General features: G+C 36.4%; 1 protein-coding gene across 1 annotated transcript; it reads left to right on the top strand.

Annotated features, from left to right (window-relative positions):
• Positions 1-23106, top strand: LOC136811301 (cartilage oligomeric matrix protein-like). Its single transcript, XM_067067916.1, has 24 exons — positions 1-70; positions 587-694; positions 1260-1477; positions 1922-2039; positions 2381-2562; positions 3062-3119; positions 4797-4984; positions 5696-5833; positions 6371-6445; positions 7025-7183; positions 7559-7663; positions 8443-8550; positions 9401-9560; positions 9962-10080; positions 10914-10966; positions 11929-12014; positions 12833-12928; positions 13426-13607; positions 14453-14501; positions 15561-15760; positions 19366-19440; positions 19968-20065; positions 21487-21626; positions 22884-23106. Exons 1-24 carry the CDS (start codon positions 1-3, stop codon positions 22940-22942), a joined length of 2844 nt encoding a protein of 947 aa, XP_066924017.1. The 3' UTR covers positions 22943-23106.
• The last annotated feature ends 4893 nt before the right edge of the window (positions 23107-27999 follow it).

The raw sequence follows: 27999 nt of genomic DNA, 5'->3' as shown, positions 1-27999 counted from the left end.
ATGGCTTTCAAGATGTCACCAGAACCATTCCATAAAGGATCCATAATCTGGTTGGAACAGAAAGACACGGGTGGGTACTCTTAAGTAAGTCTGCAACCGCAGTCGGATGCGACCGGAAGGCTCCTCTTTCAATAGCTATCTACCCGAAGGTAGGGGAGGGCGCCACCTCTCTCTCCATGGAATTCTCCCCTTACTCTTAATCTTTCTTTCTTTCTAAATTGCTGAGCATCAAGTATAGAGGCATCAAATACCATTTTGAGAAACCTTGCGAGCCATAGCTGGATGCTCTACCACTGCTCTACACCTTTGGGTACTCTTAATACTTAATAAACGAGGGGGTTTGGAAAAATCTTCAAATTTTGATGAACGGGCCCCCCCCCCATTGTACCTCTAAGTATCTTAAAATAAGGTAATTATTTTGTGCAAACTCACAGGCATTTTGGGGGTCCCGTATATTAGGTGCCTTCGAGCATGGTTTAGCTTTAGGGAATCCTGAATCTTCTGAGTCTGAGTGGTAATCGCAATCGAAATTTCTCTAATACGAATACGGTTCACCAAGAAATAAATCACGTACTTGTCATTTTAGCCACGCCTGTCTTCGGTGTATGGTTGAAAACAGGTGACAAAGGAATATATGGCATTCAACTCTTGAAAAATAATGGTGAAGTTGAGTATGTGACATTCGAAGATAAAGGTGAAACAATAAATTTCTTTTGCCTAAATCTGTTATGTCCTTTGTGAAACCTCTGGATGGATAGATTCTTTGTCTTTCGCAAGTCATGACAAAATAAAGCAAAATAATGCGCCATGTTTATAAAAAGTAGTAGACCACAGTTCGGCGCAGATTTGGTCAATCCAAACAAATGCCGGCACCAAGCAGTGGTTAACTTTTCAATATATTACAATATTTAGCTTCATCCAGAGACAGATTAGCCCTCTCTAGTGTTTTATATCAGACTGCAAACGCTGGGGTCAGAGGAATGTTATTGATTTCAATTCTCTGTCGTTCCCTTTCAAGTTATTTTTGGAGACTGATCAGGGTGAACTGATCTGGAAATTTTTCACGAAAATAGTTGAAAGCTATTACAGTAGAAAAATATAAAACATTAGCCACTGGAAACGATTAATGGCAGGTTAAGATAGCTAGAGAAAATCAAAATGCTAAAGACACGTATGTGTGAATCACATACACCACACCGAGCCACCGATAAGTTGGAGAAAAACCAAAGCTTGCTCTTATCTCATTTGATTCATTCTAGTCTCTGGTCGGTATGATAACGAGGCTTGGAGGTCAGTGGTTTTTCACTTTCATCAGGGGAAAGCAAATGAATTAAAGATCGACTTATTTGTCAATTGTCACCATGTGGGCAATCATACTGTTCAAAACCTCGAGCTGAGAAATTTGCGTTCAAATGACAACTTGGAATTGAGATTGGCACAGAGAGAAATAGCTGGCAAAATTTTTTCCACATACAAGGTATCTTCATTTGTTTTGTTTTTTTATTGAAAAGTTAGGCTGATTAGGGTGATTTTGGCTCGCGTTCAAATATGGTGAAAATATAGAACACCCCTGTCTCACAGCCCCGATGAGACATTTTCCCACAGCACGGATAAAATTTTCTATCAAAATACCAATGGGGATAAAAATTCTATTAATCTTCAATCGTAAAACGTGGTGGGATGGTTTTGAACTGCTATGTTTTTTCACTTTGAATTTCGGATGGGGATGAATTAAAGTCGATTTGCCAGGGGGTTGAAGTTGTATTAGGTTATTTTTCCAACCGGGGACGAAATTTTGGCCTAATTTTTCAGTGGGGCTGGGGTCCCATCCGGTCTGTGACACAAGGCTGTTACAAAGGTTATTCTTCGACTTACGTTTGACGGTTTGATAATCTTGATCTTCTTCTCTTTATCCTTTTAGGGATGGCTGCGAGACTTTCATTTCATTTTCAATCGAGACATTCACCAATTCATTGACCGATCGAATTGCCGGCAACCGATACCAAGAAATCGTCAATATTCACCGGCTTACAGTGCAAGTTAGCTGATACTTTTGCAGAAAAATGTTATTGCAATAATTCGCGAAAAAAGATATTCTTCCGGAAAATCATGCCCTTTTTTACGAAAGAACTAATTCCAACTTATAATATCTTTAATATTGGTGAATTCGGAAACTTCAGGTTATAGTAGATCTTTCACAAAAATTTTTGAGAATCTTGGATACAGAAGTTCGAATCAAATTGCCAAAGTATTTATTTCGTGAAATATTATGAGAAAATATAACCACGACATTCAATTTTCGTAAATTACAATATTTTAATCAGATTGTTAGACTCCCCTAAAATCACCCTAAAATATATTTTACGTCTTTTTCTACCAGGAAATGTGAATTCTTCACCAAATTTTCAGATGGACCCGAATGATATTATCACTATGTTAAATTTCGCTCAAAAGAAATCTCCTGTTGATTCAAAGCAACCTTTTGGTAGTGAAACCGAAAACTCTGCAATCAAAAAGATTCTAAATATTGTACAGGATGTCCGGTACAATCAAGATAACCAGGTGAACAAAGTCTTTTTCGGACAGTTTTTACAGGGGACATGTGTTCAACACCGGGGGGGGGGCACTCAAGGTAAGTGACCTACCTACTTGCGGACCTTTAGGGTCCGTTTCCCAAGCTTCCCAAAGTGCGCACTGTAAGGGTAGAAACGAGCAAAGATGAGGAAAATTGCACTCTAAGGGTGCAAATTTTGGTATAAATCTGACCATATTTTACCTTAAACTCGTCAAAAGTTTGACCTAAGGGTAAATTTTTCGTTTCTTGGTACTTTAAGGATTCTTTTCAAAGGCCTAATTTTGGACCGTACGTTTTTCAGTCGATTTCCTCTGCCGGGAGTTACATTGCCGGTACGCTACGATTTTGTTGTGTTGCAATGATGTCCAGTAAGTACCAGAAAAGCTCGTGTCGTTGTCCGGCAGGAGCATCAAGTGCCCCATGTTTTTCATTAAAATGTTTCAAATTCAATGGCTTTTCAACTAAAATTTTATCTCATTTTTGCAGGTTCTTGAACTGAAAGGATTGAAAGAGTTGATCAACATACTGGGAAATAAACATTTAGGTAATTTTTTGATCTGAAGAAAGGCTGGTTAATTTCACCTTTTTGACCGTAGTCGCGGGGTCAAGCGCGTGCACTTTATTATTTAATTATCCCCCTAAACTCGATCCAACCCTTTTTTGACACGTTCGTTTTTCTATTGTCTATAGGTGCGAAAAAAGGACTGGGACTGCTTTAGTGGGGTAAAGCGGACAAAAATGCCCGCGCGGCAATTGGCGGCTACGGTCGAAAAGGTGTATTTCACAACTGTGTTCACTTTGAAGCAAAAGATCAGATGTGATCATATGAAAGGATTGACTCGTTTATTGTTTTTCTAATATCTTATTACAGATATATAAATTGATTATTTTTGTACTTTCGTAGTTCACTTTTGCCTCGAACAGGGCAGTAGCGTAGACAAGGGAGGGGGCACAAAATTTGTGTATGAGAGCAGGTTCTTTTTATATTATAGATAGATAATTACAGTGTCATAAAATTCTGCTCTGTGACACAAATTTTGCGCCCCTCCTGTCTGTGCTACTGCAATGCAGACTTTAATAGAAAATTCAAAATGAGAGAATTAGTTGAAACAGAAGCTTGTTCACGAGAGGTTAAAATTTTCCTAAAAAAGCAAGGTGAAGTGCCTCTTTGGCAAAGCAAAATCAACAAATAAATTTGTGCTCGCGTGGCGTGGGAGCGTTTAGATTTTTTGTTTGACGATACAGTCTTTAACTGGAACACACGCGTGGAACGCAAACTTGTTCAAATTTAGAAAATTCCGAGTTATGGAGTAAGGTTTTTGAATCCATTGTTAAGTGAAGCGGCGAAAAAACTTGTTCGAATTATATGAGGTTTAAGGGCTCTGACCATAGTGAATTTTTCATAATCGCCGTGTTTAAAATGTGTTTTCTGACTGATGTAACCAACCAAACTATGGCATGTTATACATTTTCTGTTAGACAAACTATTCCTGAATCTGAAAATTCAAAAATTGCAATGAAAAAATTTGATGAAGAAGAAAATGAAGACTTTTGCGAGGAAGAATATTTCAACTTTGAAGAGCTTAGTTTCGGCGAAGAAAAAACATTTTGAAAAAATTTTCGCAGTAGATGGTGTATCTTTCACCAAACAATATAAATTTTTGCGGAAAATTTTTGTAAATGCTTCTTTGTCTCGAAATCTTCAAAATAGTGGTTTTTCATCAATTTTTCATCTGGATTTTGCTTAAAAAAACAGTCATAATTTTTGACACATCTTTTTAGAAAAATTTTCCGCAAAATTTAAAATAGTTCAATTCTTTGCGGACAATGCAAAGAAATTTTGAAACAAAAAGGTTAATTACCCATTAAAACTTAGCGCTTTTTATAAAAGAAGGCGATACAACATATTATTAACGTCTTTTTAAAGTTCATAACGTCATTTCTGCAATTAAATTCTTAATTACTCTGAAGGGATTTGATTAAAAAGCAATTTATAAAGGCAATTCTTTGTTAAAAGTGTTAAAGAACCTAAAACATAACTTTTATGTTCAAATACTAAAATCAATCTTTCGACTATGGTCAGAGCCCTTAAGTTAAAGAGACTCCGCTGTATTATGTAATGGTACATTATATGATGTCATGTAAGTAAGAAAGCAAATGGAATGAAGAGTTGACCTTTGACCTTTGATTTCTTCTAAAAAACATAATCCAATCTTTCTAGATGTGGTTGACACACTAAATGAGACAACAACCAGAATCGCTAGCACGAAAAGTAAGAAGAATCCATGTAGTTCATCACCGTGTTATCCCTTCGTTGCGTGTACACCAAAAGGTGAAGACTCGTTTACGTGTGGAAGGTGCCCTATTGGTATGGAAGGAAATGGTTCTACTTGTACAGACATTAATGAGGTGAGTTTACATTGCATTTAAATTATTTCCAATATTCTCATGAAGTAGAATGTTTAACCATTCATAAAATTCTTTCTCACAGAGACCCGTTGAGTACCCCTCCATCTGGAAAAAATTGCCCAAAATAACGTCCTCTGTGGAAAATTTAACTCTAACTGAATCCCACTGAATTTGCAAAATTTGTATGATGGAATTCAAATCCCCAGCTCCCAAAAACATAGGAATACCAATCCCAATTAAATTTTAGTCTGTCTTTTTTCTCTCCACTGGCTAAAAAAGTCTTACCAGGTATGTTCACGGCGATCTGTAACCGGATTAATCAGATTCAAAATTTTTGGTTTTGGCCAAATTTTGAAAAAATGGCTGAGAAGAGCACATTCTCTCAAAAATTTTAGCTTTTTCCAATCCTGAATTATTATTTTTTCCGATTTTATTCCACCCGGGATGAGGAAGGGATAGAGGGGTCTCTCGAAAACGAAAGTGTCCTGGTACCTGGTGAATGTATCAAAAACTTCTTTCTTCTACTTTTGCCTTGTTATGAGATGACTTTGTGTGCAAAAGTTCATCTCCATATGGACACTAATTTTGGAGATTCAGGGGAAACTATAGCCGAAATAATCCCGATTTTTTTAAAGTTCCAGAGAAAGATCATCGTGGTTAGAATTGGGTGTTTCTTAGCGTGTGACAATATTTCATTTTCTCTCTTTTCAGTGTTTAGAGAACCCTTGCTCTCCATTGACCAAATGTGAAAACAGGCTTCCTGGCTATGTATGTCACCAATGTCCATCAGGCTATAAAGGTGAACAACTTGTTGGCATTGGGAGAGAACATGCAAGATTGAAGAAACAGGTAGCCAGTCTATTAACCCTATATCACAGAGCCACTGCGAGACCAGCCCTGCTGGAAAATGTGACAAAAAGTACGTCTCCGGTGGGAAAATACCCTGGAATTTCAGCCCAAATAGGAAATTGACTTTGATTTCATCCCTATTCGAAACTCAATGTATAAAAATTGCACTCCAAAACCATCCCCACTGGATTCTTTAACCGCTTGAAACAAAAGAATTTTTATCCCCATTGGGATTTCAATTGGAAGTTTTATCCTAACTGAGGAAAAAAGTTCCACCGAGGCTGTGATACAGAGGTGTTATTAACAACTTTTGGCAATTCAAAAAGCCAATTCGCATTAGAAAGCGGTTTGGTGTTTGTTGAAAAGATATTCAAGAGTAGAATATCATCAAAAAGAAAAATTGGAGGTTTTAAACATTAGAAAAACGTTGAAACAATGTTTTTTGTAATCATTGTGGAGACAACATGTCAACGGAAGAATAACAGCAAACCCACTGTGTATGGAAGCTAGATGTAATTTCGCCTAATTATATTTAAGGTTTGCATAGATATTGATGAATGTTTGGTTGGAACACACAAGTGTGATGACAACGCTATCTGCATCAACAAAAAGGTAAAGTAGTCCTGGTCAGTGAAGCTTTAAGATTTGCATCGTTTTTGGCCTCTTCGGGGCTTTAACCTCAATGGTCTATAGTACTGCTTACTCTAATCAAGCCTTCGGTCATTGCCTCAGATTTTTCTTCGTGACAGGATGATGCGTAAGATTATATTTTAAAAAGCTCAAGCGATGTGATAGACGGCTCTGTACCAGCCGCCGTGTGAATACTTTTTAAGTGTTGTTACATGTTTTTCTATATAAGAACATCCAAAAGCCTCTTAACTTTTGTTCATAAATTTGTTCTCAACATGTTCTTACTTTCACCATTATGTGAGCATTTTTGGCAATTTTTCTAAATAGTTGTTTTAGAGTCCACAAAGCCTTAAAATGTTCTTAACTTGTTCTTAATATTTTTGTCATCGAATCATTATGTTCTTTAAGAAGGGACATCCGACAATTCTCTTTATTTTCAACACTTAACAAAGTATTTAGAATAACACCACTTAAAAAAGTATCTACACAACGGCTGGTGCAGAACTGGTTGTCTCATAACCATACCAATTAGTAAAATCTTATTTATTTTTGAACCATCAGGGATCATATGAGTGTGGGCCATGTAGATCTGGATATCGGAAAGGTATTGATAGCAATTGTGTACATTTGGAGATTTGCAGAGGACGGCCAGGATCACCAAGTAACCCATGCTCAAAATACGCCACTTGTCATCCCATTTCTGGAGGAGCTCTCTGCAAGGTGTAATATTATTTGATTGAAAATGTTCAATACACCTTTTCGATCATAGCTGCTAATTTCCGAGCGGGTATTTTTTGTCCGTTTTACCACCATAAAACCGTCCAAATCTCTTTTTGGCTAATCGCCAAATTAAATCCACGCTAAAATTAAATCCACTTAAACCTTCAAACCGGGCAAATGTCTATACAAGTTTTTAATTCGCCAATATACCGAGTCTCAGACTTAAGAGGATAACTCCTGACCACTTGATTATAAAAAGATTATAAAAATACCTTTTTAATGGTACCAAAACCATTGTCTAACTCTCAAGTTACAAACTGGATGTTGCGCGCTGCAAAGGTAAAGGCAATGAGACTTCTTTCTTGGCAATTTCAGTGTCGACCATCAATGGCTGGAGATGGATATCATTGCGGTAAAGATACTGACGGAGATGGGATCCCTGACCAACAACTCCAATGTGATTCAAAGCATTGTCAAAAGGTAACATTGGGCTCTTCCAGAAAAAATCCGTTCATGGGGGGTGGAGGATGAATTGTCACAGGGGTATTGAAAAAATACCAAAAAATTGCAATGTCCAGGGGGTAAATTCCAATGTCCAGGGGTTGATTTGATGTTTGTCCAGGGGTATAACCCGTGTCCAGGGGGTTAAAAATCAAAATGTCCAGGGGTAATTCATGAAAAAAAATAAATATATCCTCCACCCCCCATGAACGGATTTTTTCTGGAAGAGCCCATTTTAGTATTAAAAAGATCTAGTGTAAAAGTTTTTCAAGGCAAAGACTGATTGGTTAAGCGTTGAAATTTTACTGTAATGTCACGAGACCAAGGTAGAATTTCCTACCTAACCACGGCACACTTTTCAGCAAAAGCACGACATAGCCCTTCGTGCTTTATAAATCTGTTGAATCAACAATATTGGTAAAAGATGTTTTAGTGAGTTTATGCATCGAGTTTTTTCTATGGAAGAGACTGTCCGATTATCCATTGAGTGGCATGAAACTTTGCTTCAATAATGATGGAAAAACAGAATTGCAGTGCAATTTGGAATTTTGTCAAAAGGTTTAAAATCACTGTAAAAGTATATCTTTTTTACGATTATGCAGGCTTCAACACGCGTCAATCTTGTTGTCTTGCCAGGCAAAATCTTCCGATATTGAAAATCTGTGATTCTTTTTCGATTAAGATTCTGTGTGTTGGTCGACAAAATTAGAGTGGGTAAGAACTGTGTGAATATCAGCGATGTTTCTTATCTATTGAAGGATAATTGCATGAACACACCGAACAGTGGGCAATCAGACCTGGATGACGACGGTAAAGGTGATGCGTGTGACACTGATCTAGATGGCGATGGTATTTATAATCAAGTGGTAAGTTTAGTCTATGGTTAGCTAGAGAGCTTCTGACTACGGGTATAATCGAAAAAAGAGGTCAAAATATCCAAGAAGCAACGAAACCATATCTTTTTCCATAACAACAATTCAAGGAAAAAATCATTTCTCACCTCTTGTTTTCTTCTTAACCGTCAAACTAAAAAGATGCCACCGTCAATTTTTAACGTCTACATCTCTTGTCTAAAACATCCAGGTGAAATGGAGTTTTCATAAGATATTTTAATAATTGGGTCATCATTTGAAGTAATAAAAATGATGCGTTCTTTAGAAATTGTTTTATTACTGGTTAACGGGGTCCCCGCAGCGGTTTGCGTGAATGCGTGAATGCGTGAATGGGCATTTTCGATTGCGTGAATGTGTGAAAATTGAAAAAAAATGCGAGAATGCTTGAATTGAAAAAACTTGCGTGAACGTGAAAATCCCCTTTTTGATTGCGGGAATGCATGAATGTGGGCTATTTTGTGCGTGAATACGTGAATTTTTCCTTTTTTCCACCGATTATGTGCAGTTTTCCCAATTTTCCAATGTTTCCTCGATTTTTGCCAAAAATTTTCCGATTTTCTGAAAAATCGGTTTATTGCGTGAAACTGGAGGAAAATTTGCGTGAATGCGTGAATTTCGAAAAAAAATTGCGTGAATTGAGGGTCCGCTGGGGGGCCTCGTTAGCGACCAACCAAATCAAAGAAGAGCTTGTAAAAACTCCATCGCGTTCCAAAACATCCTATGTATTATTAACAATACTATTTTTTCAAATTCATAATTATCAGGGTGGAGAGCTGCGCTTCAGGCTTATGTTCCATACAAATTATAATTTTCATGTTTCTAGGACAATTGTCCACGTCATTCGAATCATGATCAATCGAATAGTGATAATGACAAAATAGGGGACGCCTGTGATAATTGTTTGTTTACAAAGAATAACGATCAACAGGATGTCGATGGAGATGGGATCGGTGATGCTTGCGATGAAGATATGGATGGTGATGGTTAGTATACAGTTGAGGCTCTCTAATTCGACCTTCAAGATGAATTGGATTTTCATCGAATAAGCGAGCTTTTTGAATAAGGGGGCGTCATTTATGAGAGTTTCTTGTTGACGGGGACTTTAAATTTCATCGAATAAGGGAGCCTAGCCTATCGAATAGTAGAACCCGAGTAGAACGTCGAATTAGAGGGCGTCAACTGTATGTATTTTGGAGGCAGAAACTTCATGGTTAAAAAACAGATTTAACGAATTCGATGTATTGAACGAAAAAATCAGTTTTATTTCACACTTTTGTTCCTTTTCTACTAATTTTTCCCCTTTTTTATCAAATTTAGTTTTTTTAATTAAATATTTTTGAAGAATTTGAGAAAACTTTAGTAATTTATACAATTTTTGACATAGGTGTAATGAATTTGGTTGACAATTGTCCGAAAATTGTGAATATTGATCAAAAGGATTCGGACAGTGATGGATATGGTGATGTTTGCGATAATTGTCCAGATGTGGCAAATCCCAAACAGGTATACAAAACTTCTCCCTATTAGTAGGTCCTCTATATCGTTTTTTGAGAGCTTTGAGAGCGTTTTTCAATTGGTATTAGTGCGTTTCGGGTTTCATTGACTTTCAAATCCAAAGAACTAGCTTAACTTTTGAAACAGGGTAATAAGTCACTCGTTTAAGTACTGTAACTGTGAAGTCTATTAACTGAAAGCACGCTTAAACCTTCCACAAGACGTCAGAAAAATGTCCATCGATAAACGTTGAGAAAACGTTTGACGAAATTAACTGGGAAAAAATGCAAAAATATACACAGATTTCCCTTTAAGAAGGAACACCTCCTTCTCACAGACCCACTGGGATCCCTTTCCACTGGAAAAATTGGTCAAAATATCGTCCCCAGTGGAAAATTATACTCTAATTTTTGTTCCCACTGAAAATAATCAAATATGCAAATCCTCACTACAAAATATTAGGCTACTTTTTCCTTCCCCACTGAATTTTCTGACTCGAAAATAATGCAATTCAAATCCCCAGCTATGAAAACATGGGAGTATCAAACCCCATCGAGTTTTGATCTGTTTTTTTACCCCCACTGGCTGAAAAAACCGGGTCTGTAAGAGGGGGTGTAAAGGACGTTGGACAACTGATTTTTTTGTCACTTTTCAATAGCGACCTGCGAATTCAATAATTATTTTCATTGTGTACTAAATAACGAGTTAGAAAATAGAATAATGCTACTTGGCTGAGGGGTTGGGTGTTTTGATATTTAATTCGATAAAATCTTGAAACCATTTGCTACACAAGCTCTAGTTAAGACATGCACAATGATATTTTTTATTCATTTTTGTCCCAGGAGAATACAGATGGTAACGCTTATGGTGATGTTTGTAATTCTGGCAACGATAGGTAAGGACTGTTCATTTCTCAGGCGTCTTCCTGAAACATGAAAGTAGGGGTATGCCCGAGCCAACAAGTTTGAAAATTGACCCTTAGAGAGACTGCATATCGAAAATGTTGTCAATGTTTTGACGTCTTTGCCGCCCTTAGAGAGACGAGAGACTATTTCCCCAAAATTTCAGGCAATATTTTCAAATTCTGGTACAATTTTCAAGAAATTATGACCTTTTGACGAGGGAAACGATTTTTGATTTTCGTAATTCTTGACACCTTACATAGACTTGATTTGGTTTCTATACCCCTTTGAGAAACTTTCGAGTGTGTAAAAAAGGGACCCTTATGGCTGACACAATACCTGGCAGTCGTTTCTCCCCCCCCCTCCCCGGAACATGAAGCGTGATCTTTAGCTTATTATTTTCGTCCATACGCGTGACATAAAACTTTAAGTATTATAAATAAATACACCTGTATATCGTTAGTGGTGTGGTTGAGAAACATTATTTTGGACAGGGTATCTAAAAAACAAGCATAGGGACGATCTTGTGAAAAAAGATCTCCTTATTTGCTACAACAAGAGCTTTAGAATTTTGACGGTGGAGTTTCCGTTTCTCGAACAGGAAAAACCAGGGTAACTAAAATTTATGTTATGAAAAATTCGATGAAAAAAGATATGAGCGAGTTCGAGGAGACATTCGATAGAGGTTCGAGTTGTTGAGCTACTGTTAAAGGCTTTGTTTTTGTTTGTTTACTCATTAATTTTAATTCATAAACTTTTTGATTTTGAATTGAGACAGATGTGGAGCAAGATTGATCAGAAAGAGGAAAAGAAAAACATTTTTAGCTGATATCAGCATGGTATAACAAAACAGACACCGTTCTGATATGAAATATGTGTCTGATATGAAACGGGAACACTTATATAAAAATAAAACCTTTAATTCTAGTTTTTGACAATTTTTGAATATTTTCAGAGATCGTGATGGTATACCAGACGAATATGATAATTGTCCACAACATTCTGATACGCAACATCTCGATTCTGATGGTGATGGCAAAGGTAAGTAAGGCGTGGTTGATTGAGTGCAATGTTGGTTTATAGTTATTGCACCATAGGGATCGCGGAGGATTCTTAAAATAGATTTTTGACCACGTTCGCACGTTCACAAGTTATGTTCCGTTTCGTCAAAAAAGAAGACGTTACAAAGCAAAACAAATTGAAACGATTTCGCTCCACTATTTTCATCGGAACGGAACTTCTTCGTTTTCTTGCTCCGAAACGTTACGAAATGAAAATGAACACTTCCTATCCGTAATAAATACCACACCGAAGAGATACGAAACTGTAACGTCTGAACATGATTTTTATCATCTGATTCTAGGTTCATCTTTAAGAGGGTAATAACAGCAAAAGAATGAGGGGCCATTTATTAATTTGGTTCATTCCTTGTTAAGATATATCACATTTTGAATATCATCATTCTCCCGGGAAACTTGATTTTGTCACTTTTCCAATCATTTTTCCCTCGTCTCACGCGGAAGATTAAAAGTTCGTAAACTTGCCGCCTGTTTCCAGCAGAAACGCAACATAAATCTCTTTTAGAGTTGTAGCTTGACTTTTCTTTGCATAGAAACAAAATAAGAATCGTTCCTATCCCTTTTTTAATATTTTTATTTGTGAAGTCTGCGACCGCAGTCGAGGGCGACCCGAAGACTCCTCTTTCGATAGCTATTTACCCGAATGTAGGGGCCCTAGATTGCTTCACTTACCCTTGATCCTTCTCTTAATTACTAAGCATCAAGTAGAGAGGCCGGGGGGGCACCGTAGCCGGATGCTCTACCACTGCACTACGGTCGCTATACTCTTCTTAATTCCAGGTGATGTTTGTGATGATGACGATGATAATGATGGCGTGAAAGACGAAGATGATAATTGTCGTTTGATTTCTAATCAAGATCAAAAGGATATCGACAGTGAGTCAGCTCATCATAAAAATTATAATTTAAGGCTACCATCAGCATCACCATTTTAATCCAAATAGAAATTATTTAAACACCCCCTCTCAGCTGTAAAACTGTTCAAAATTTCCTCTCTAATCTTCCTATCCCGGGGGGGAGGTACTAGGTACTACCCTTGCCAACCGACGGGGTTTGCCACTGAGTTTCGAAAAATGGACGCTCTGTTGGACTCATTTTTTTTTATATTTTACCAAAATTTCCGACAAAAGTGACCCTGAATTGGACTGAAATTCCAAAATTTTCTAAATATTTTCTACCTCTTTCCCAAACTCCCCCAAAAAGGTTCGAGGAACTGTGTTTTTTGATACCCTACCTGGGACTCACGGAGATGAAAAAGGTACCCCGACCGGCACATCCCTGTACCCCTTTTTGACCAAGTACCCCCGGGACTCCTATAGCTCCTTAGAATATTGGTTAGCCATTAAGAATATTATTTCATATTTAAACAATAGAGAACGGTATAGGGGACGTATGCGAAAGAGATTTTGACAAAGATGGTACCACACATGACGATGTATGTAAAATGAACGGACAAATACAGCATGAAATCTTCTCAAGTCACAGTCCTTCCATCATTCTTGGCAATATGGATAAAGAATCACATCCTCCACCTGTTTGGACGACTAATGACAAGGTGATATTGGTGATAATTTCTCATAATTGGAACTTTATCGTGGCTTGGGTTACGAGATTTACGTTTGACTACGTTTCGAGAGGTTCTACTCCCATCATACATGGTGCAATGTGAGGGATGTTTTCTCCACTATTTGTAATAAGACCTTCTATCCTCCACATTGCCCGATGATGGGTGAGATAAAAAAAAAGAGGCTTCTGAAATTTTTCGAAAATTATTAACAGGTTTGGGACGTTTTTCTTAAAAAAAGTAGAGTACTAAAATTTGTTCATTTCATTACTTTTTGCTTGAATTCTGCTCCGCTATCGATATAAATTAAGTCGTGTCAGCACGAGTCAATGAACCCTGGCTATTTTATTGAATTCTGTCATTCTTTAACTCCATCAAGCGAGTAATGCACAGTAGCATGGTGGCAGGGGGCAGTGCCCTCCCCCAGCGGCCGATTTTTTTGGGGGCGCTAAAATACAAAGGGCCCCTTTGCTCTTTTACACCTTAGATACGGCAGTTTTCGGCCAAAAAAAGAGAAAATACCACAAAGTTTTCGTGCTCGCTTTGTCTGCGTAATCTTTACAAAGATATTTATATTTCATAGGGCGCGCCAAAATCATAATATTCGACCCACCACGCTACTGATAACACAGTATTTCTGATGATGATAGGGGAAAGAGTAGATTCTTTTCAAGGTTAGACTTTTAATTTTCATTTTTTAAGAAAAGTTCTAATTTAAAAACTACGAATCTACCCTTTCCCCTATCATCATCAATTTCATCTACTGACTATAACGTAAGATACATGGATATGATAGGGCAAAAGAATGATATCGTTAATTTATTCGTTTTTTTAAGGGAAGAGAAGTTATTCAAGAAATAAATGCTGCACCGGCAATCCTATTGAGTAAGTAAATAAAGTCCAAGGGTAGGGAGTTGTAATGGCAAAATTGATATTTAGTAAGGATACCTCGACACCACGGGAATCTCGCTAATTTTTTTAGAAATCGGAAATCTCCTTTCATTTTCGGCTCAGACTAGTACCCCCAGGTAAACAATCAAAGACAATTCTTTTCGACCTGTAAGGGTTACAAAATCTTTTGTAAAATTTCCTCTTTTGTGGGGCGGATCATCACATGTATACTTCAAATTGTGATAGAGCTCTGAAATTTTGTACAGAGGTTCCTCATGAAGTAAAGAAAATAAAAATTGAGAGAGACACTCTTGAAAATGATGTTTCTGTTGACGTCAGCACAATTTGAAGGATTGTCCCTTTTATAGGTGCTACAATCATGGACTTTAATGTTTGAGAAAAACACTGGATAATGCTCTGGAAAAACCATGGAATGGCCCCCCCTCCCCCCAGTGGCAATGTTTAGTGCGAACGACCCCCGGGGGGGGGTACTTAGGCAAAATGGGTGCCGGGTATGTGCGAGCCATAAGGGTACCTTTTCTCATTCCTCAAAAGTCTCTCAAAGGGGTACAAATTCAAAAGTTAGTCTCTGAAAGGGTCCCAAAATCACAAAAATCAAAAATTTCTCTCTCAAAGGGTCACGATTTCCAAGAATTTTGACCAAAATTTGGTGAAAATCAAACCAAAATTTGGAAAAAATGGACCAAAATTTAGGAAAAAGTCTCTCAAAGGGTCCCAAAATCACCAAAATTTTGTCTCTCAAAGGGTTGATTTTCGATTTTCGGCTCGGACATACCCGTCACCTCGCAAACCTAGTACCCCCCCGGGGAACGACCTTCCCACCGACTTTTCCAATGCCCTTCAACATTGCCACTGGGGGGAAGGGGGGGGAGGAGGGTTGTCTCACAATTTTCGTCCATGATTGTAGCCCACCCCACTAGTAATTTGTTTAGATTATTTGAGAAAAAAAGTATAACATATTCTTAGAATAATTTTATCTTAGAATAATTTTCCCTTAAGTATCCTTAATTTAATTTACTTTCATGTTTACAGGCCAAAACTCATACAACGGGTTCGATTTTTCCGGGACATTATTCATCGATACTTTGAGTGATGATGACTTTGTCGGTTTGGCTTTCTCCTACCAAAACAATCGAAATTTCTACTTGTTTTCGTGGAAACAAAAACAACAAGCTTATTGGAGAAGTAAACCTGGTTTCTTGTCTAGGGCAAGAGCTGGCATTGAGCTAAAGGTAATTTTTTTATACCAAGGAGTCTTGAAACGTATTCACTCACGTTGTAACATGTCCGAAGTAAAAGTGAAGCAATTAAATTCTCTTTCGAAATGTCAAACATGATGTAGATAAACGCCATAACTGTTAGAAAAATTAATTTTGGGACTACAAAAAGTTATAGTTTCAAAACCTGTATTATGACGTAATAAAAATTGCGTCATTAAGATTAAAATTTGAATATCCGAAAAAGTGTTTGTGTCATTAAAGTCTGTCCAGATATAATTGCAGTGCCGTAGCAACTGGGGGGGGCAAGGGGGGCTATGCCCCCCAATAATCTTTTCAAAAATGGTTATTTAGCAAAATGCAAAGTTTTTCTTTTTTAATTTGTCATATTTGTCGCAATTGAGTGCATTTTCAAGCAATCTAGAGCTCAAATTTTCAAAATTTCTCCCCTCGGGCCAAACCATGGTTGGCCCTCGCGGTGTCACTAAACTTCAGCCCCCCCAATATGAAAATGCTTCCTACGACACTGTAATTGGCAGTGGAAACAAGAATGCCTGTAACTTTTGATTGTCAAATATAATTATGGAAATTGTTTTTGCTTGTTTTAGAGGATCAAAAGTGCTATATTTGAATGTATTTTTGGTTGAAAAATTCGTGATTTTTAGCGGTTAAATTTGTGATTGCAAAAATCGAGCTTTCATTTTTACACCAGTGGTAGTTAAACCTTAGATTAAGAAGTTTGTCAAATTTCAAGACAAACAGAAAAGTGCTTCGGAAGATATGGGACCCGAAATACCCCTTGGTAGCACTTTTCTGTGAAATATCAAATTTCCAACTTATTACTAAAAAACGGGGGTAGTGATATGATTGATATAACAGTTTTTCGATCATAACACATTTTACGATCTTTTTAATGACCTCATAGCCAAACTGTGTTTAGTGTTTTGGGAATTAGCAAAGTTCTTTAATGACTTAAAAATAACAAAGGCAAATATAAGTTTATGCTTATCTTTTCAATAAAAACAATTATACTGTGATTTCACTTCGTTTCGAAATAATCAATGATACCAATAATACCAATGCACCGAAACATTTTCCAACTTTTAATTGCACTGTTCAAAAAAGATAACATAACCCCCGTTTTTAGTGATAAGTTGGAGATTTGATATTTCACAGAAAAGTGCTACCAAGGGGTATTTCGGGTCCCATATCTTCCGAAGGACTTTTCTGTTTGCCTTGAAATTTAACAAACTTCTTAATCTAAGGTTGAACTACCACTGGTGTAAAAATGAAAGTTATAGCATAAGTAGAAAAAAAGCTCAATTTTTGAAATCGCAAATTTAACCGCTAAAAATCGCGAATTTTTCAACCAAAAATACAATCAAATATAGCGCTTTTGATTCTCTAAAACAAGCAAAAAAAAATTCCATAATTATATTTGACTATCAAAAGTTACAGGCATTCTTGTTTCCACTGCCAATTATATCTGGACAGACTTTAATATAAAATTTTGACACAATGAATATGTCGTACTTCTCTTCAAGTACAAATTTCTCGAAAATGATTTTTTTTACATCTACAGTATGGCGTTTGTATATACTGTATATCAAGTGGCGCTTCTATTTCCAGCTATGTTTGACATTTTGAAAGAGTGGAACTGCTTAACTTTTTCACGGTGCTTTATATATTCCCTTCATGGTAACTATTAGCTAATGGGCAAAATTATTTTAAAGGGAACCAAAAAGTGCATCTGGGAGCTGAAATTTAAAGTAAACGTTTTCAAATTTATGTGTATCATTGCTCATTGTATCTTAAACTCATTTGCAGTTGTTTTAGAGCTACAGCACTTCGGAAACTGGATTTTGCCATTTTTCAGGCTAAAAAGCCTTGAAATTAAAGCTTTTTAGCCTAAAAAACAGCCAAAGCCATATTACAAAAGATACAATGAATGCTGCAGTTTTAGTTATTCAAAATCCAACATAGGCCAACAATTGATCAAGAAAACTCATTTACACAGCATGTTTGGCCTTCCCTGGATTTAACGGTTAAGTATTTTATTTTCCAAAAATCTTGGTTACGGAATGACGGAAAAATTAAAAATGCTGTAAAGTTTTAAGAAAACATTTTTAGAGTAAAATATTTGGCAAGTTTCTACCTCTTACTGAGTACTTTCAAACCAGGCATAAATTAATTGCCATTGGGGGAAGACTGGTTTTTAATTGAGAAATCATTTTTGGTTACGGAATGACGGAAAATTATCTTACTTTACTGAAATAAAAATTATGAAATTTTCACTTAACCATATCACTTCAAACATTTTTTAAGCTGATACAGTAACTTTGTATCAAAATCCAAGCATTTGATCCATCTTGAAAACCTTTCTATTAACCCTATATAGGGTTCTAAAGTTGAATAAGATTTTTACAGCCAATTCCGTTTCATATCATTTGTACCGCATTCATGATAAATTTAAAAAATTGGTTGAGTGTTACCAAAAATACTTTTGATTTTCTCAAAGTGTTATCGTTGCTATGTACTACAATTGAGGTCATAATATATTGAGAATTTTGGTTATTTTAACGTTTTTCAAGATTTAAAGTTCTGGCGAGAAAGTCGATTTTTGGCTATCTTTTTAATTTAATCGAATATTTCAATTTGGGAGGGGTTAGCAGACTTCCAGGCTATATTCTGAGTACTATTTTTGAACTTTTGGATCCTCAGATCCTAAGGTCCTAAGTTTTAAGTCTCATGTTAAAACTCAGAGTTAAAACTCTACCCTTCCAACCTACTTAAGAGCACTTACAAATCGATTGTGGTTCAAAAACTTCCCGGTGGATTTCCCTTTTTTCTCAAATATTATGACCTTGATTGTAGTAATAAGATGGTTTGGAGGTTCGTTGAAAACATTTCAAAATAGCCCAAACGTAATGAAACGAGGGGTTATTAATCCAAAATCACCCGAGAATACCATGTTATTCCGCGTTAATTATATGGTCAAAGAAATAATTGAAGAACAATCAATCGTTTTTTTTTGTTTTTTTTTTCGAAACTTATAAAAACATTCGAAACTATAAAAAACATTTGATTGACACTCTTATCTAGATTTGCTTAAAAATTTTGTGCGATATTTTGTTAACCAATCAAAATGCTCTGAAGATACTTTTCAACCAATAGAAATTCTTGTTTACATCAGGGCGATTACAAAAAAGCGGGGTTATTACGGATTTATCGCACCGCTCGTCCCTTACAAATCTAAGCTAAATGTAATCAACCATATAACTAGGCTAAAAATCATGACTTTGATAGCATAATCATCAGTCAGTGTCAATTTATTAACCACCTTAAGAATGCAAACTTTTTGGGTGACACTCCGTTTCATGGAAAAAATCGGCAGTTCTTGAGCTTTAAAATGCCATAACTTTAGTTTCGCTTGTGCTACAGACTTGTATGAGCTCTCATTTTTCAGCATTTTTTATTGTGCATCCTCTGAATTAAAATCATTCAATGACAATCTCCACTTTATGCACAATATCCTTTTGAAATCAAGGTGGTCTCTGGTTCCCTTTAAAATAATTTTGCCCTAATTCAATGTTTAAAATGATTGATATTTTTATTTACAGCATATCCACTCAACAACAGGACCAAGTTTCGATTTAAGAGCTGCAATCTGGCACACAGGCAATTTCACTTCGCAGGTCAGTCAGGTTTAATCATGTTGACATTATGTAATCTTTTTATTTAAGAGCAAATTATATTTGAACGAAAGGCTTCGAGGCGAAAACAATTAAGAATATTCTAAGAACATTCTATTCTAAGAACATTCTGCTTCTAAGAAAAGTACCGTAATATAGTCTCAGAATGTGAAAATAAGAACATTTTAAGAACATTTAGGCTTAACCCCCCCCCCCAAAAAAAAAAAATGAACACCTCAACGTTTCAAAAATTTCAATGTTCTATTAAAAAGAAACATGTAGATAAACGCATATAAGAACATGTAATTCTTGACACAGACTGGGCTGTTCTTATTAATTTAAAAATTTCAAGTTTATATGGCCATTTCTGAAATCTGGGGCTCAGATTGTTCTTAATTTGTTCTCAGGTTTTGGCCAATTTTCAGCCTCATGTTCTCATAAAATTGTATACCTTATTTTCCCAAATGAATTTTTGCTCAGTGAAGCTATTATACATTATACTGTAATTTTCCTTTTATTTTTACATACAGTCCACACTACTATGGCGAGATGAGAAAAACCGTGGTTGGCAAGATAAAACGTCTTATTTTTGGCAGCTTTTACATCGACCAATGTATGGCTTAATAAGGTTAGTATAATCATTGCAAAAGCTACTATTCTGGCATATCTTTCTCTAAGAAAATGTTTTTTTGGTGAAATGGCTAAATATGAAAAGTAAGTAAATAAGTTTGCGACCTCAATCGAGGGTGCCCCGAGGGCGCCGACCAGGCCCACTCCTATCGCTGGATTTCTTCACTTACTCTTGATCCGTCTCTTTAAATTGACTGGGGACCAAACTCATAACCCTGTTGAAAATCGCGTGTAAGTGCACTTAACACTCTTTTACTTTCTAGTGAGCACATCCACTAAGCGCAGTTAAACACACTTTGGCGCACTTATGCGCGCATAAACGCAAAAACGCCTTAATTTTACAAGGCGCAATTAGACGCACTGAAACATACGTAAAAATCTTGATATTCCGACGCGATCATCAAATAATAGGCCTAAAATTCAAACTTTGACGTAACTTTTTTCAGTTAGAATAGAAACTTGAAATTTTACATGCGTCTTAAACAACCTATTTCAAAGCTTTCCTGAAAGTTTCATTTTTATAGCTTTAGTGGTTTTAAAGATATGGAGATTTTCCTAAAGGATGTGAAAATGTGCTTGTTTATAGATTTGACGTCAGTTTCTTTTCTGAAGATAAATTCACGTTTTACAAAGCAGTACTTTTGATGATAAAACTAAAGACAAAAAATGTAATGAGTAAATCCGCGATTTGAGTTCACGAATAATGCATCTTAATTGAGGAACCATTACATTCACCAACAGTGCGAACACGACCAACAAATTGCTTCATAGATTTTCTGATTTCAGGTAGGTTTCTCGCGCATTCCTTCCAAACAGACTTGATCTTAGAAATGATTTCCTCCTCTGTTTCAAAAGGCTTCTTCAATCTTCCTCAGTACACCTTGCGTTTAACTTCGTTCCAAAAGTAGTAATATAAAGGATTACTGTCGGGACTCTTCGGAGGCCACTGATCTTTCTTAAAGTATCGTCTCGGTATGGTTTCCTGCAAAAAGTCTTGGACAATGTTGCTGGTGTGCGATGAAGCTCAAATCCATATCTTTGAAACTACTAAAGCTATAAGAATGAAACTTTCAGGAAAGCTTCGAAATAGGTTGCTAAAGACGCATGTAAAATTTCAAGTTTCTATTCTAACTGAAAAAAAGTTACGTCAAAGTTTCAATTTTAGGCCTATTTTTTTTGGCACACCCGGTACACCTCGTGTAAACACTTTTCACTTCTTTTTGAAGAGAGAGGGGGATTTTTCTATTGCGTATAAGTGTGCCTCTCACTCCTTTTCCCCTCTGTTCCATCAAATCACTTTGTAGTGCCAGTTAGTGTGCCCGGCAGATAAATGTACTTAAACGCGATTAGGTGCATTGCTTCACACCTGTTCAAGATCTCATTTTTTTTACATCTAACTATGCACCAAAATCTATTTAGGTTGAAAGTGTACAAAGATTTAGAGTTGATGGTGGACACGGGTTTCTTACAAAATGAAACATTGAAAGGTGGAAAGTTCGGACCATACGCATTCAGTCAAGCACGTATGATCTGGTCAAATATGAAGATCGAATGTAATGGTAAGTAATTTATTTTGTTACTGTACATTAAGGAGCAATGGTAGAGTTGGCCAAGTCGTCAGCACAATTGATTTCAAAGCCCCGAAGGGGCTAGATCTGAAACACCCGGATGGGAAATGGAGCCAATAATTTCCCATCCAGATACGCGACCCGTTTTTCGAAAAAATTGCGTAATTCGGACAACAAAGCTACAATCATGGTCGTAGTATTTGAGAAAAAAGGAAAATTCCTACGAAATCTTATAACCACAAACGAATCAGAAGCGCTCTAAATTAGGTTGGAAGAAGGGTAGAGTTTTAACTCTGAGTTTTAGGATCTAAAAGTTCAAGAATAGTTCGATAGGGCTCAGAATGTAGCCTTGAAGTCTATAAACCCCTCCCGAATTAAAATACCCGAATAAATTTATCAATTAGCTCAAAAGCGACATTCTCGCCCGAACTCCAAATTTCGAAAAACGAGGAAATAAGCTATGTTCTCAATAGATTTTGACCATGATTGTACTTTCAAAACGCCATGGTAGTTACAGTCAACTTTTTCTAATTCGAACTTCTGTTATTCAAACTTAAACATTGCTCCTCTGGCCTGAAAAGTCGTCTCCTTAATCAGAATCCTTATCTTTGATTCGAAGAAACCTTGAAAATCGAATATAAGAGAGAGCCAACTGTATTTACCTCTTTGAATCTTCCCAATCTGGTAAATTCGAAACCAGCCTTATTGAGAATGAGTATATACTAACCTTAATAAGACAATCTTTCTACTGCTGGTTTTCTGTTAATACACCTTTTCGACCGTAGCCGCTAATTGCCGCGCGGGCAATTTTTACCACCCTAAAACCGTCCTAGTCTTTTTTTCGCGCCTGAAGACAATAGGAAAAAGTGTAAAAAAAGGATTGGACCGAGTTTAGGGTGGTAAAAAATGCCTGCGCGGCAATTGGCGGCTACGGTCGAAAAGGTGTATAGCCTATTTCATAGAATTCGTGTTTTTAAACGTGATATTTTTCTACGTCATTTCAGTAATCAAGTTTTTATTGTTGAACACTCTTTTGCGAATTGAGATAACAAAGGCAATAACAAAGAGTTCTTGAATTCCCAAGCGAATTGAATGATAACAAAATTCAATTGTTTTCAACGTCTTTCTCAAAGGGAAATCTGCATAGACTTGCGCATTTTCCCCCTTTAAATTGATAGAAAATAGCATGTAACAAATACGCGAATCTTATGAAATAGGCTTATGTTTACCAACTTCTTTATCCCATAGATGACCTTCCACCTGAAATCAAGATGCAAATGAATTTGAAAAAGAAACGAAGTGCTTGAGATTGTTGATGAAAGAATAAACTTGAGATCGACCGATTTCTTTGTTTGGGACGAACAATTTAAAGAAACAATATGCTCAAGGACCACAAAGCGTCAGACACTTAACAGATTTCAAAAATCTTTTTTTTCCTTTATATGGTCACGCACGAAAATTTGGACTGGTGCTATGGCGTTCTAAATCCAAGGCCTAGCAAACGTGATCTGACGCCAAAATCCAGTAGGCCTATTTTTGAAGTCATTGCATTGTTGCGTAAAGAAAAAGAGAAAGAAAGTAGAGTTCTGCTTTTCCTAGGAGGGATTTAGAACGACATGACTGGTGCGTATTACATTATAAGGACAAAATCAACCATTTCCTTAGACCGTTTTTTAATAGATCTTATTAGTCCGGCGGCGAAAAGGGCTTTTTTGCATCAACCCTTACAAGTAGTAATAAACCAGCTGCGCTGGAAGCTCCGGCTTAAGAGATTAAAAGATGTGAAAGATGAGTTTGTTGAGTTAGTTGTGTTAGAACGTTGCCCACAAACTACTAATCAGAACAGATCAGAAAGCAAAGTAATAATTCTATTGCAGAGCGACTATGAGAAATAATCTTAACGAATATAAATGAACCAGCTGAAATTTTAGCTTTTCTAAGTGATTACACACGCACTTTCTTGCCTAAAGAACCAACGACAATTATGAAATTACGACAAAGTCCAAAAAATATCATTTTCAGTTATAACACTGTGAAAATTTCTCTGATCTTGTTAAAATTTACACAGGAATTGTGTTTTAATATCCTTTACTGAATTCTTATAGTGATATGTTTGTAAACAATCTGTGTCGGGTTTGAAAAATCAAAAGGAACGGTCGCCAGCCGCGATGAAATTACGACAAAGTCCAAAACAATCATTTTCAGCCATAACACTGTGAAAGTTTCTCCAATCTTGTTCAAATTTACACAGGAATTGTGTTTTAGTATCCTTTACTGAATTCTTATAGTGATATGTTTGTAAAAAATCTGTGTCGGGTTTGAAAAATCAAAAGGAACGGTTGCCAGCCGCGATGAAATTACGACAAAGTCCAAAACGATCATTTTCAGCCATAACACTGTGAAAATTTCTCCAATCTTGTTCAAATTTCCACAGGAATTGTGTTTTAGTATCCTTTACTGAATTCTCATAGTGATATATTTGTAAAAAAATCTGTGTTGGGTTTGAAAAATCAAAAGGAACGGTCACCAGTCGCGATGAAAACGACAAAGTCCAAAAACGATCATTTTCAGCCATAACACTATGAAGATTTCTCCAATCTTGTTCAAATTTACACAGGAATTGTGTTTTAGTATCATTTATTGAATTCTCATAGTGATATGTTTGTAAAAAATCTGTGTCGGGTTTGAAAAATCAAAAGGAACGGTCGCCAGTCAACAATGATGAATACAAAACAGGATCATTTTCAGCCATACACATAACACCATAAAAGTTACTCAGATCGTTTTCAAATTTGCACTGTAATGTTGTAATTTTAGTATTCTCTTTTAAATTCCAATGGCTGTGTGTTTGAAAGTTTCATTTCCAAGTTACTACAGAGTTTTATGGTTTTGTGCGTCTAGAAGAGAAGTTAGATCAGCTGACAATTCATGGCCAAAATTTCTCCAAAGTCTTTCCACATTGTAAGGGAACCAGTATGCATCAAACTTCTCATAAATCATGTCCAAAACATCATGAATAATGATGAAAATGATCAATTTTTCACTGAGATTTGCCCATTCGCTACACAGTCAGCTAGCCCACTTTCGGCAGCCATCTTTTTCTAAATACTTTCCGCGAATCAAATCACAATATTATCGAAATCCAGATAATCCATTTTTATTAAATCGGAATAGATCATCGGATTAGATAAACAAACAAAAAATGTCTTGACCGTCGTCGTCGTCGGACGAGAGAGAATTTAAGGCTCCTAGGCCGGAGCAAATATGGGTTTTTATTTTATTTTCTCATTATATGGTCCCTTGGGACCCCAAAACCGGTTTTTGCCAAGCTGGCAAAGGTGGGGAAAATTTTTTATGGGGGCTTGAAGGGGTAGGGTCATTTTAGCCTAGGGGTCCTTAGAAAGTCGATTTTTGAAGTTCTCATTTAGCTAAAACTGATTGTACCATCAGATAGAGCTTGAAGAGTAGATCTCCAAAATGGGGTCATTTGTCTCATTTGGCGGACTTAGTCCCCCGGAATTGGCCGATACGTCTTCAAAAATGCAACATTTTATGCTGACGTCAGCATTTTTGAGAGCCTAGGAAACCCTATAAATGGCCCCTCTAATCGATAGTACACTTCGAGACGCATCTGTTAAAAGTGGTATCTTTCGCGGGAAATTCTCTCAAAAATGCTGACGTCAGCACAAAATATTGCATTTTTGAAGACGTATCGGCCAATTCCGGGGGACTAAGTCCGCCAAATGAGACAAATGACCCCAATTTGGAGATCTAATCTTCAAGCTCTATCTGATGGCACAATCAGTTTTAGCTAAATAAGAACTTCAAAAATCGACTTTCTAAGGACCCCTAGGCTAAAATGACCCTACCCCCTTCAAGCCCCCATAAAAGATTTTCCCCGGCTTTGCCAGCTTGGCAAAAACTGGTTTTGGGGTCCCAAGGGACCATATGATGGGAAAATAAAATAAAAACCCATATTTACTAATTGTAAGGGTGATCCTGGATCGCCGCCGGACTATATCGGAGTTTTTGATTTTTCTTAAAAAGCAATGCATTGTGGGATTGTTTTGGAAGTATTGCAATAGAATTTCCTTGAGGAATTACTAAGAGATTTCTATTGTAATACTCCCGAAACAATCCTACAATGCATCGTTTTTTTAGAAAAATCAATATCTCTATTAAGATCTATTACTAGCCATAATTTTCATTAAAGTGCCACCGCAGAAGAACGATCAAATAAATTGTTGAATTTGGAAAGAAATGTTACTGATAGCCGTTACTTCTGTTAGAATGGCATCTCATCTGAAGCAAAATTTAGTCTACAAATATTAGCAATTTGTGTCCATCTCATAGAAATCTTCTTATAGAGATAAGGTAAAGTTATTTATCTGTTTTCTTTTTGTCATCTCTTTTATTACCAAAATAATGGTATATTATGGTTTGTTTATAATATCATACTAAACGCTACTGTACTAAACTGCCATTTTACTGTAATAGTCAAACGACAAGTTTTTGAAAGGATAAAAATTTCTAATTTGCGTTGCTCAGAGCGTTTAATAACGTTAATAACTACTTGTGGTTTAAATAGGGAATTTCCCAACAAAAAAGGAATTTCCCTTAATTCGACTCCCTGAGGTAATAAAAAAAGACATATAGAGCTTTGAAAATGGGTAATCAGATCAAAACAAATCCGGAAAAGTGTTTTTAATGATGATAAAACAATAGAAATACAGTCAAGCTAAGAATGTTACCGGTACACCATTTAACCGGAACTAAAATACTGAAAAACGCGCGCAAAATTATGAGATGTTTGCCCAACTTCCTTATGCGTGAAGCTATGAATGCTATCCTCGGAAGCTTTAGGCTTCCTGCGGTGGCAACAATTTAAATAAATACTTGTAATGAATGGATATTTAAGGATCAGAAAGATCACGTACCCTCGAAAACAATGATTCAGTACGTTTTAACACAAATTATAAATAATCCACCAGCCCTGGGACGCCAGCTTTTAGATAGACTTCTTGGTGCTATTGCCGTGGCCCGGTAGTATCAATTTTGAACTTTTTCTTAAAGCGACAGTTCACCAGATTCTTAAAAAATTAGGTAAAAATAGGATGAAACAATATTTTTATTTGAAAATAAGGGATTGTAAATGAATCTGTTATTTATGTTGGATTCCCATTGTTAAAAATATATTTTTTAATTTTATCCTAGTAGTTCCTTTTTGTTACTCGGAACTTTGATCGTTTTTTTATTTCAAAACTGTGACCTCATCAAGTGCTCCTAGTCTACTTCACTGGACTCAGCACCATCAATAATTATCAAAAAGCAAAGTTCAGCAAGAAAGAGACTCTACACACTGCAAATCAAATTTTTCAGAAAATGAGCTAGAATGCTAAGCAACCCCAGCCCTGACTCGAAAACTGGAGTTGCTTATTAAAAAAATGTGTAGTCTGCTTCACAAACAAAATATTTCGTCTGTTATCGCGTCCATAGGGAAATTACGTTTTGATATACCTTAAAGGTTTTGTTTTCAAAAAAATAAGAGTGATATCGTTTGCTTACTCATCAATTTTAATTTACCAGCTTTTTTATATTGAATTGATATGGATGTGGTGCAAGATTGATCAGAAAGAGGAAAAGAAAGACAGTTTTTGCTTATATCAGTACAATATAACAATAGGGAGACAATGTCCTGATATGAAACATGTGTCTGATATGAAACGGAAACACTTATGTAAAAACAAAACCTTTAATCAGATATTACTCGATTCAAAAGCGAACATAAGTGGGGCCCAAAATTTGGCCTTTGAAATCGGACACTTACAGTGCAGAGAAAACTTTTCAAAAATTTGAGCAAATTCTTGAAAATTTTTGACCATTTTCGTAAAAATATGGTCAGATTTTACGAAGTTTTAGACCCTTACTTGGAGGGCAATTTGTCTCATCTTTGCTGATTTCGAACCTTACAGTACACTTTGGGAAGCTTGGAAAAGGGCCCTTTAAAGCCCCTTTAAAGATCGCAAGTGTATTGTAGGTCATTCTTTTCAGTTCGGTTTCCTCTTATAGTTCAGATAGCTCTGATCGAGGGCTGTGGCTGTTTTTTTTCTCGATATTTGCACGCAGCTTATACATACTACTACTACTTACATTAAGTCTCTTACCCCGTCTTTGAAGGCTGATATCATGTAAGGAGGAAGTCAAGTGCAAATACAGTGGACAATCCTGCCGAAGTTTGAATAAGTCAAACAGTACCCATTCTTTCTTAGTTTCTTGTCATCAGCCCAGCCAAGCTTGTTGGGTGCGCAATTAAAGCGGGTTCGGTGTGTATCTTGGTCTAGTCGACATTATGATGGTTGTTTTC

Source organism: Clytia hemisphaerica, unplaced genomic scaffold (assembly GCF_902728285.1).
Source record: "Clytia hemisphaerica strain Z4C2 unplaced genomic scaffold, Clytia hemisphaerica genome assembly, whole genome shotgun sequence".
In the NCBI taxonomy this organism is placed as follows: Eukaryota; Metazoa; Cnidaria; class Hydrozoa; order Leptothecata; family Clytiidae; genus Clytia; species Clytia hemisphaerica.
The sequence above is the reverse complement of the archived record's forward strand: the minus strand, read 5'-3'. Positions and strand labels throughout refer to the sequence as shown.